The sequence below is a fragment of the Lingula anatina genome, chromosome 6 (assembly GCF_051362555.1).
Source record: "Lingula anatina isolate TDL-2025a chromosome 6, LinAna3.0, whole genome shotgun sequence".
Lineage (NCBI taxonomy): Eukaryota > Metazoa > Brachiopoda > Lingulata > Lingulida > Lingulidae > Lingula > Lingula anatina.
In genome coordinates this window covers 22,856,154-22,866,863 of record NC_141772.1, presented here as the reverse complement: position 1 = coordinate 22,866,863, position 10,710 = coordinate 22,856,154, and the positions used below count along the sequence as shown (strand labels likewise).

The 10,710-nt window shown below is 35.4% G+C and overlaps 2 protein-coding genes across 3 annotated transcripts; one reads left to right on the top strand and one right to left on the bottom strand.

Moving 5' to 3' along the window:
• The first annotated feature begins 2,033 nt into the window (after nucleotides 1-2,033).
• LOC106163385 (uncharacterized) lies at nucleotides 2,034-4,077 on the top strand. The gene is made up of 4 exons (XM_087015655.1): nucleotides 2,034-2,207; nucleotides 2,624-2,638; nucleotides 3,003-3,023; nucleotides 3,452-4,077. The coding sequence occupies exons 1-4, from the start codon at nucleotides 2,066-2,068 to the stop codon at nucleotides 3,841-3,843; spliced, it is 570 nt and encodes a 189-aa protein (XP_086871781.1). The 5' UTR covers nucleotides 2,034-2,065; the 3' UTR covers nucleotides 3,844-4,077.
• A 905-nt stretch (nucleotides 4,078-4,982) lies between these two features.
• LOC106163391 (uncharacterized) lies at nucleotides 4,983-10,678 on the bottom strand. 2 transcript variants are annotated; one of them, XM_013540955.2, is made up of 7 exons: nucleotides 10,522-10,678; nucleotides 10,335-10,422; nucleotides 8,995-9,165; nucleotides 8,569-8,662; nucleotides 8,184-8,221; nucleotides 7,393-7,886; nucleotides 4,983-6,868 (listed from the first exon to the last, which is right to left on the bottom strand). In XM_013540955.2, exons 1-7 carry the CDS (start codon nucleotides 10,556-10,558, stop codon nucleotides 6,333-6,335), a joined length of 1,458 nt encoding a protein of 485 aa, XP_013396409.2. In that variant the 5' UTR covers nucleotides 10,559-10,678; the 3' UTR covers nucleotides 4,983-6,332. The 2 variants fall into 2 exon arrangements, with proteins under 2 accessions (XP_013396409.2, XP_086871780.1); XM_087015654.1 differs by lacking the exons at nucleotides 10,335-10,422; nucleotides 10,522-10,678 and adding an exon at nucleotides 9,989-10,159.
• Nucleotides 10,679-10,710: the final 32 nt, after the last annotated feature.

The window sequence follows — 10,710 nt, the reverse complement described above, 5'->3', positions numbered from 1 at the left end:
ATATGTTCTATGTCCTAGTGTATTTTTTCCTCTTTTTTGTGGCCCAATCTTTGTTTTTCTAGGTTGGGAGGGGGGGGTGACATCAATAATTTTACTCATTGTAAGTTTCTGTTCTCTTAACCAGAGATATTATCTGTATTCTAATGTACATGTTTTCTTTCCTCTCCTTGTTTTTTCTGGGTCGGCTAGTACGTTTTCTTCACTTTCGCAAAAATGGTAGACTATTTCATCAGAATATTCCGTCTGCGATTTCAGTATGATCAAAGTAAAATCCTCTTTTTATATTTGTCCACTATCAACTCATATTGGCGGCCACTTACAAAAATAAACAAAAACATGAACGCAGAAAGATTCCATAATTCCGCTATGCCTGTCAAGTCCAACGATATAGGTATAGTGGAAATAACTATCAAGTGAAATGAACTTGTCACGAGAAATTATAGTAAAGAACAAAGATGGACTATATAAACATGGTAAATTTGACCAGCAATCTGTCCCCTTTTTATAGATGATGCTTGGTATAAGATATTCACGACAGTCAATTTTAATCTCAATTTAAATTCGTTAAAGCAACTCCTTTCCGTGAGCTGTTATTTGGAGTGTTTTATTACATATTCTGGGTGTAACAGAAGATTGAAATGCAGGTCTATCAGCATATCTTACAAGACGATCATTTAGGTACAAAAAGTGTGGGGGTTGCAAAAATGAGGGTGCAAAAACCGAAATTTAGATTATTATGATAATTAAACACACTAAAAATTAAGATGCAGATAATTTTATTGGACAGTAAGGGAATTCGCAGAGGGAAAATTCCCTTTCGCAAGCTACTGATTGGTTAATTCTTCTCAAACAGTAAATGACAGCCAACATTGAGAATTGTCTATAAAATTACGAGTATATTGAACTTATTATCAGATCCACAGTCGTCTCTGACAACCAGTAGATCAACATTTTGCCAGAAATCAATTCAGCAGCTTCAGAACTATCATTTGAAGGTGAAGATGACCAGTCCAATGGCCCTTTGTCTTGTTTTGATGGCGGTGTCACTATGTGCTGTCGATGGTGCCCGTAAGTACAAAAACTTTTTTATTATTATTTCAAAGATGGATGATATGGTTTCAAGTTGTCATGACTGGCAAAGGAGAAGTCAAACCTTTGAAAATATTGGAAGATGTACACAATGCAAAGCAAATTATATTTAGTCACTTGGTCTAGTCGATGTTATTTAGAAAAGCAAACGTCATTTTATTAGTCCCTATTTCGACGGCATTATGATTTTAAACATTTTACAGTTCGGCCTTAAATTAATAATTCTTTCCATGTGATCCGACATGTACTAAATTCACGGCCTACCAGTTTGCAATTATAATAACAATAATAATGATCAAGTTATTCAACCATTGTTAGCCTAAATTTATTGTAAAAAAATACACATAAAACGGAAACTTTTTCACCATCTTGGATTTATGCATGATTAAATTAATGAAAAGAAAAAAGTTTAGAGTAATCGGTAAAAATTATGTCATACTATTAAAGAAAGATGTAGCGGTTGGATAAAAACTTCAAAGCAGTTTGCTTCGTTAGTCTACGTCTAAAAGATAAAAGTCTACAATTGAAAATTTCATACGCAGGGTGAGCAGTATCTTTAATAATCTTTGCTGTTTTGGAAGCCACCATTTCCATATAAATGCCTCTAAGAGCGGGGAGATCCAGATTTGCTTGTCACGGTAGACATGCTCTGTAGTTGGCTAACTCCATTTTGTACCCAACAAACATTTGAATTTCCTCTTTGGATTCGATATTAAGTACCATTAGGAAAAGAGGAGGGGTTGAAACCTACATACTTTTCGAGATATATGGAGGATTAGAGAATCGTTTAGAACCATCTGAAGTAATGTGACGAGAATTTATGAAAATTTGGAGTTCCTAAATCCTCGTAAAGACAAAATATTCTGTCATTTCTTGGAAGGTAAACCGTCAACTGCTCATGCTTTAGCCATCCATGAATTACCGAATTTTAATTTGTCTATTAATTCTCCCTTTTTATTTTATAGCAACGACCGATATGCCACCTTTATGCGGGAACAATACAAGGTGCTGCAGGATTGAAAAAAACAACGTGACTCGCTGCAAGAATACCCCGAGTCCAAATAGCCAAGGTATTGCACCTTGCCCCAAGCCCTGGTCCTGTATTTGTGTTCCAGAAGGTGAGGACTTTCATAACAATGTCTATTGCATTAAGCGCATTTGCAAATATCAATACAATGTGCATTTATAGGTGAATCGCAACACTTTTTTTATTATTATTGTAGGTGTGTGTGTGTAAAAATCAACGCGTATTGTAACATAAATTAAAAACTGAATATTGTAACAAAGAAGTTTGCTATTCAGTTTTTATTCTTTTTCTAATAAATGCCCATTTTTTCTTTTGGTATTATTCAACAAAAATATTTCCTCTGCTATGTTTTTTACCCCTTGATTGCACTTATTTTATCACCAAACAATAGTTATCATGGAATCCCATATATGTTTTACTGCAGCGCTAATGATGATACCCCCACATTTATTATTCGGCTGATATTCCGTAATGTATAATATTGCTTTCTTTTATTTTTTCTCCTAGAGCCACTGGCATGTCGTAAGTATAACGTAAAAACTAGATTAATTTGACATGCAGTTTGCTTCCTATCTATTACTATTTATTACAAGCTAACTAAATTATGTTTTTATCATAATTGAAAAAATTGCGGTAGTGGATATTAGCTTACGGTCCACATAATACATGGAGACTCGTTCAAAAAGTTTAGCGAATAGATAAAACAAGTTAATGTGATTGGGAATTGGTGTGTGTGTGTGTGTTTGTGAGTGTGTGTGTGTTTTGATGTTAACAGACTTAAGTTCTTTACTCATATGTGCTGGCAGAAGTTTTGCAATATATAGATTATTTGTTTGTAAAATATTAATGAGCCTTTTCTTACATATCTCTTGTTATCAATTTTCAGCTGAACTTACAACACAGTGTCGTAAGTATGATATTTTGTAAAGCACTTACCAGTGTGTAGAAAAAGAAAATAAATAGGAAAAAACGACGATATATCGAGTTGTTTGTGGTCTCATAGCTACGTAGCTTACCGTTGTGCTTTTCCAAATGTTTACTTACTGTCTATTTAGTATATTATGTTTTAACATAATAAAATTAAAATTATTAAAAATCGTCTTATATCCACGTTTTAAACTTTATTATTATTATTTTTGGTATATTATAATAATAATAATAATAATAATAATAATAATAATAATAATAATAATAATTATTATTATTATTATAGCTCTTACATAATCCATTTTCCTATATATATTATATAATGGCTGAATAAATTATTATAAGTACTTAAATGTTCATTTTGGTGGGCAATGTGAAACTTAAAATATGTATATTTGTCACTTTCAGCGGATGTTCAACAAGTCACGTGTGATGGTACAGCTTACACCTTCACCGACAGCCATCAATTTGTCGCCGTCAATTTGGCACAGTTGCGATACTACATCAGCTACACCGGGTGCAACGATGTCATTATATCCACATGTAACACCGCCGACTACGACACAAAGCTGGCTCTTTTTGCCTGTGATGCGTTGTCTAATACTGAATCCGGTGGGAGTCAGACATGCAACATCTACCAAGAGTACAGTCTGTACTATAACGACTACGACAACAGGTGTTCTGGTTACACCTCTTTGATTCAGATTCCCGAAGGAGAGCTAGCCATTGGAACGTATGCAATAGGTGTGTACGGGTACGACACCAGAGAAGGGACCTTTACGGTGTCTATCACTTGTTAGAGATTTCACGGTCGTTGAGCGCAACCAAGAAATTGAACTGTGGGCATGATCCGCTCGAGAATAACTGAATTGCCAGAGACTACATTTGTATTCCAGATTATATCAAGTTTAGCGTAAAGACCAAAGCACTGAAATACTAGTATCCAGCTGATCGAATGAAAAATGATGAATTATAAAAGTTGAGATGAAGATTATATCCTTACATAAGTCATTAATAAATCTCTGCCAATTCACTGATAGTTTTTATATTTTCTCTCCAAATACTGAATTATATAAAACTATAAAAAGTTAAATATAGATTATTTTTCAATTATTCAGAGGTACATGCCGTTTCATTTATATTAGACCCCCCCCCCATTGATGATTTACCTGCCCTAAGAGTTGAGGTCTGAAATTTGTCACTGAAAGCCCACCAGGCACTTAAAATCATATGGTCATTTATCCGCGAGGAGCCTATCGTGCGTAGATATATCTTAATGCGTTTCCAGGCCTACCCAACTACCAGACTCGGCACCTAAGGATCCTGAATTAACCGGTATATCGGACCACGCTACCCGTTTTCAAGGTATGTGTCAGATCGCATTTCGGAGTATCATACCCCAGAACAAATTTTGTAGCATGACTGCAGGCTCATCCACGCTCGGCTGAACAACCATAAACTGTACTCTTACTTTAGAGTACTCTATTTAATTGTCTCAATGGGGATATATGGGGACTTAACGACATTCGGTTTGAATGTTTTGACCACTTTTGATAGGGCGTTTTTTTTTGCATTGTATTAGATTAATGTGGCAGTCTAAGGTTCATCTAGGTGGCTTTCAAATTTATGCACCCGGTTTTAAAATCATATAGCGAATTACGACAATGATTTACTATCCAATCAAGGTGACAGCCGAGCATGCCAGGGCTCATCCTGTCGGTGTTCTGGCTGATACTCCGAAATGCGATCTGACACACACCTTGAAAACGGGTAGCGTGGCCCGATATACCGGTTAATTCAGGATCCTAGTTGGGTAGGCCTGGAAAAGCTGGTCGTTTTACGAGTATGTTGGAAACCAAAGGAGGTGCATAGTCTTTTAACCTCATTCTAAACAACACCTTTGACAAAAATATAAATGAATCCACAATCTGAAACCAAGTTTTATTTAAAATGAATTTATTTCTACAAAATACAAGAACATAATAATTTTCATGTGTGGCATTTTTAGGGATATAACAGTTTACTCCTCAATGTTTTCGCCTACAAATAATTTTGAGGATATTGTTCAGTTTCTTCGATCTTTTTTCTTGTACCATCTGACCAAAGTATCCCACTTATCTAATGAGAATTATCCCATGAGAAATATGTCACTGTCCCATGAGAAATGTAGGCACCTGCATATATATTTGCTGCTATTATAAGTAGTGTCGTTGAGATCATAATTCTTCTTACAAATAAAACTTCCATGTAATCAAAAGCTCGACATCTCTACCAGATAAACATTCTGAATCGATGACAAGTTGGATGAAACAGGAGAGATATCTTCCCCAAACAGCAGCAAATATATTCAGAAACAAGAATTTTTTCATAATGATTACCGAATATCATTTCAATGTGTTTACCTGAGAAAATGTTCATTATTTATATCAATCATGTCACATAAGTATACATTTTTGGCCAGATCTACGACATATAAAAAGTAGCCATGATGATGTAACAGTAAAACATGGTGTGAAATTAAGTAATGATACTGGCAGAGAAGTCAAGCAACTTCCTTCAATAACATTAGCAGTTTTTAATACACGGTTAAAAATTCCTAATTTCTCATTTTTCTTCAGAAAAAGGAGAATTCACTAATACTTGTTTTTTCATATTTGTTATCATAAATTAATCTGAACAGAGCCCCCTCCCACCCCCAATCCCATCCAAGGATTTCAAACAAGATACTGAATTCGTATGCATGAAAACAAATTACAAACACCGAGAACCCACAAATGAACCAACAAAATTAACACAGATTTAAGACACTGTAGAACAACCAGCTTAAAGCTGTACCAGAGCCAAAGAAGGTCAACTAACTAATTAATATTCAAATCATTATTATCCTGGTATTAAAATGTAAGAGGTTTTGCGGATGTAACGGATGGAATTATCTGTTGAAACTTTTACGTATGAAATCTACTGAAATACAACAGCTAACATAAAGCTGACAACTCCTTTATCTTTGCTGACATCTCATAAAGGACTTGTACCTTCCACTTGCTTTTCTTGACTTCCTTATATGCTTCAGCAATTTTCCATTTACCTAACCACTCGAGCTTTGCACTTTCTTATATTGGAAATAATCTAATGATGTCCCTGACTCACGACACCTTTTTTTCACAACTCATTGTCTTACAACAAATTTACTTTAAAAATGATTTAAACACAATATTTTAACTAGAGGTATCTCTCAATTATTAAATAATATCTCAATTCTCTATAATACAATTTCAATTCTGATAAAATCTTAGTCAGTATCCATAGCTTCACATGTATTTTCTGTCACTGCTTTTTCTAGCTCTCTAGACTGAGAAGTACTAGTTACATCTGTTAACTGCTCTGAATTCTTGTCTGATATATTTTTCTGATCTTCAGAGGATTTTAAACTTGTGCCGTCATCTTCTGAACTGGAATCTAAAGACATTGAAAAACCCTCTGTCTCGTCAGAGTCTGTCCTTTGCATTTTTCTGGGAGGCTCTTCACATTCTCTCGAGTTCTCATCAGAGCCTGATCCTGATTGGTTGGATTCTGGCATGTCCATTTGTATGGCATCATTTGATTGGCTGGAAATGTCATCACTAGACTGAATAATATTAACTAATTCTGAATGAGTATCTGATTGGCCGATACTTTCTTCACTAGTGGATTGTGATTGGTCCTTTAATTCAGATGAATTGGTAGCTGTATTGGTGGAATCAGCCTCGTTAGGTTCTTGGTGATAGCTAGACTTTTCTGAGGTTGTGATTGGACTGCTGCTGTCAGGTGTCGGCTCTTTCTGGACCCCTTCAATGAAAATTAAGTACAAAGTGAGTATGGTTTGCAACATCTTCTGATGGCTGATGATCAATATTTACTGCCATAATTATCATTTCATTAAGCATGAAATAAAAAATAGAACTAATTGATATATTCTTGAGAAATGAATTCCACCATTTAAAGACAAGAAAGTCTTTCTTGCCTTAGAAATTACAACTATAAGTTGATCGTATAGTCCAGGTATACTTCTACTGGTAAGTAAATTGAGGGTGTCTAAGGGACCATTCCCACAGATATTTGGACCGATCTATCTCCCTGGGGAGTCTCACTAAATTGCTATCAACTTGACTGGCTTAAATGTATGTCACGCCTAGTAAAGCTGTTAGGGGGTAATTATTTTTACACTAGCTGATTTGGTAGGCATGACAGACATTTAAGCTGGTTAAGGTGACAGCAATTTAGTGAGACTCCCCAGGGAGTCAGACTGATCCAGATGGATCGATCTAGGCATGGGAACCCAGTCTATGATTTTCTTGTTTTTGTTAACTCACCTTCTCCCATTACACATTCACCAGTCCCTTTCTCATTTTCTGCCTGCTCGTTCTTCTCCAGGGAGCTCTGTGGCCAGTGAGCAAGGCTTAGTTTGACGGTGTCCCCTTTCTCATCAACTTGCAATTCTTCCAAATTTTCACCAGCAACAGTAGAATCACCCGACTCCTTAGCACCTACGTCTTCCTTCTCCTCCCCAGCAACACACTTCTCCAACTCGCTACTAGATGAGGCTTCAGTTTCACTAGTCTTTGGCTTGTCTTGGTTCTCTAGCTTGTCTTGTGATGGCAGATTTGTAGATGTCTCTGCTGTAGCTCCCTCCTCAGTGCTGGTGTGAAGTGGGTAGTTGGTGGCAAAGGAGGCAGACATCCAGCTGGCTGCGTTGAGTCCCGGAGAACTGATGGGCGGCAGGGGAGAGGTAAATAGACTGGACTCATCTGAGTGGCCGTTGGCATCAAGTCCATTGACCATAGACTTGGGCTCTACAATAATTTTGCTAAAAGAAAGGGGTGAAAATTGGTTAGAATATAAACCTGAAGTATTGCATATGTAGTCAGATTTATAGGGCGCTTTAAAACCATTTACAAGAGCAAAACAAACCTCGTCACCCATTTTAAACTATTCAAAATTTTTCACATCATCTAAAGGCAGATCCAGACTCGGAACTTAAACAAAAAGAGAACAGGCATTACACAGGTAGTTTAAAACAAGTTTCCTATATTCTGTATGCCAATATGATTTTAACTGCAGGAAAAAAAAGGGAGAGTATTTTCCAGAGTGTATCAGTACTTACTTCCCATACTGGTCTACAGTGCTTACTACCATTACATTCTAAAAAGAAAAACCAAAACCATAGTAACTCAACTCATTTATATTCCAAGAGAGAAGCCAGTTAAAACATTTGTACATAAAAAGTCAACATCATCTCAGAACAAGTATCTCTGGACTTCAGACATTTATGATAAATTCAAGAGAAATGTTTAATTGTGTATTTTATTATTCCATAAATGTAATTTATTATTCATTTCAAATTAAAAAAAAAAAAAAACTGTTATAATATGATTAGTTAAAAAATACCCAGTAATTTTCTACATTATCTGTTCATTGGGAGAATACATAGTAATTTGTCTCAGTTAATCAACAGATGAAGAGAGAGATTGCGCACGACCATAGTGTACCTTTTCAATACCCCTGATAAACTTATCTGTCCTCTTGTAATGTAGCTTGGGTTCAGTTATCAGTTCACATAGACGCTGTATTGTGAAAGGAGCACTGAAAAAAAAACGTCATGTTAGGTCATGTCATGTACCTTGTTTCTGAACTTGAAAAATGTAATGGTATTGTGTTTCACCTTATTTTTTATTGCTTAGGGAAAAAATTAAAAATGTCATTCCTTATCACAACTTGTCAGGTTTTCAACTTTCCCCCTCATTCTCATGTTTACACAAAAATATTTAGTCACAAACACTGCATGCAAGCTGTAAACATTATTTTTTATTTTCAACTTCGATATATAACAAATACAAAATACAAAAAAATAAAACCTTAATATTAGTTACTGCCATTTAGGCAGCATCAGAGTGAAGGAGGAGAAAAAAACTCACCCATCAAATCTTTTCAGCCTATTCAGCACCCTTTGTTTGATTTCACTGTACTGTATATTTTCCACATTAGGGAGGGGGGTCAGTTCGTCTGTAGGACACGAGGCAAAGAAGTCATCCATACTCTTGTCTAGCTTCTTCACCAGCAGGGTCTTCAGCTTGGGCCAGGGGACCCTGGGAATGAACACGTGATCAGTATAATATATATATATATATATATATATATATATATATATATATATATATATATAATGTGATCATAATCATAAATATTATGTTTCCAGTTCTGAGTGAGTGAAATAGAATTTATTTCATAACATCCTAATGTAAATGACACAATTAGCAAATAAAAACATTTTGTGGGATCACATCCTCTCCCCCTTCCCACGCAAAATGGAAACAATATATAATCGAAAATAATAAACATAATTTAAATTGATCCAAACATTTTAATTTTAGAGAAGAAAAATGAAGATGAAAATTCTGGTAATATATTTAAAAGAAATTAGAATGTTTCTTTTTATATTTATTTGTTGCTTCTTTTGGTAAATTGTTGGAATTAATTATTTCAAAGTGGACTATAATGTACATCTTTCCAGAAATGAACTAGTTGTCACATTCCGACAGCTTAACCTTGAAGGTTAACATGAGTTAATTCCAGGGCAGAAAAACACAGTGGTAATCTTATTTGCCAACATCTTACTTATTGGTTGCTTACGATAAATTGTGCTGTGACAAAATGAAGTATTCTAAATACCAGTGTTATGTTCGTAAGTCTTTATAGGCACAGCAGTTATCCAAGTCGTACTTTAGCCTTCATTACATATCAACCTTGCTATATTAACTTTATGCAACAGCACATCTGTATGTTGGCATAGAAAAATCAACAACCTGGCCTTATTATTTTTCTTTCTTAGATAACACTGAGCACTGTAGCATGGTAAGTACTGAAGCACTGCGACATAAACACCCTACACCAAAACAGTATGTGACCTACTGTATGCATGAATGTGATGTTTTGAAGTTCTGATATCCACAGCAGTTATCCAAGTCATACTTTATCCTCAATTATGTATCAACCCTGCTATATAAGCTGCTGTTCCATAAGCTTTATGAAACAACACATACGCGTGTTGACCAAGAAAAACCAACGATTTACTCTCATAATTTCTGTCTCTTAGATAACAGAGTTCTGGAGCACTCGGCGACCTTCAACTTGACACGAATTCTATTATTAGAACCGCTTTGTTTATCTTCCTAGCGTCTGTCTCGTAGGAAAACGCAAAAGCCAGTCGACTGAAAATAAAACTCTGAGTGGCTAATTGAAGATTTGAGGTACTTACAGGGTTTCTCCGGTTTTAGCAATCCGAATAAGATGTTGGTCTAGAACAGCCGGTATGTCAAAATCGTTGTCTGGCTTCTTCGCGAGGGCTGAAATCGACAACAAAATTGAAACGTAATTTCATTCTAGATCAGAGTGTCTTACAAATTTTTTGGAATTGTAAATAAATATGGCGGTCTTTAACTTACCATCTAAAGCTTCCAGTATTGTCTTTTGGTTCTCCATTGTCGTTCAATAAGTTATAAGTCTATGGCTATTCGGCACGTTCGTCTCAACCACTCTATTTTGAATGGCGGCCTCGCATGAGAATGTAAGGTCAGATGAATCTAAATGTTAGGGGAGTAAGCTTCATTTATCAAATGAAATGAAACGTTGAA

Excerpts from the sequence above, each read along its gene's own strand:
- LOC106163391 (XM_013540955.2), bottom strand. The coding sequence starts at position 10,558 with ATGGAGAACCAAAAGACAATACTGGAAGCTTTAGATG. Across the intron at positions 10,423-10,521 it reads AATACTGGAAGCTTTAGATG|CCCTCGCGAAGAAGCCAGAC; the intron begins GTAAGTTAAAGA and ends TGTCGATTTCAG. Across the intron at positions 8,222-8,568 it reads TTATCAGGGGTATTGAAAAG|AATGTAATGGTAGTAAGCAC; the intron begins GTACACTATGGT and ends TTTTCTTTTTAG.
- LOC106163385 (XM_087015655.1), top strand. The coding sequence starts at position 2,066 with ATGCCACCTTTATGCGGGAACAATACAAGGTGCTGCAGGATTGAAAAA. Across the intron at positions 3,024-3,451 it reads TGAACTTACAACACAGTGTC|CGGATGTTCAACAAGTCACG; the intron begins GTAAGTATGATA and ends TGTCACTTTCAG.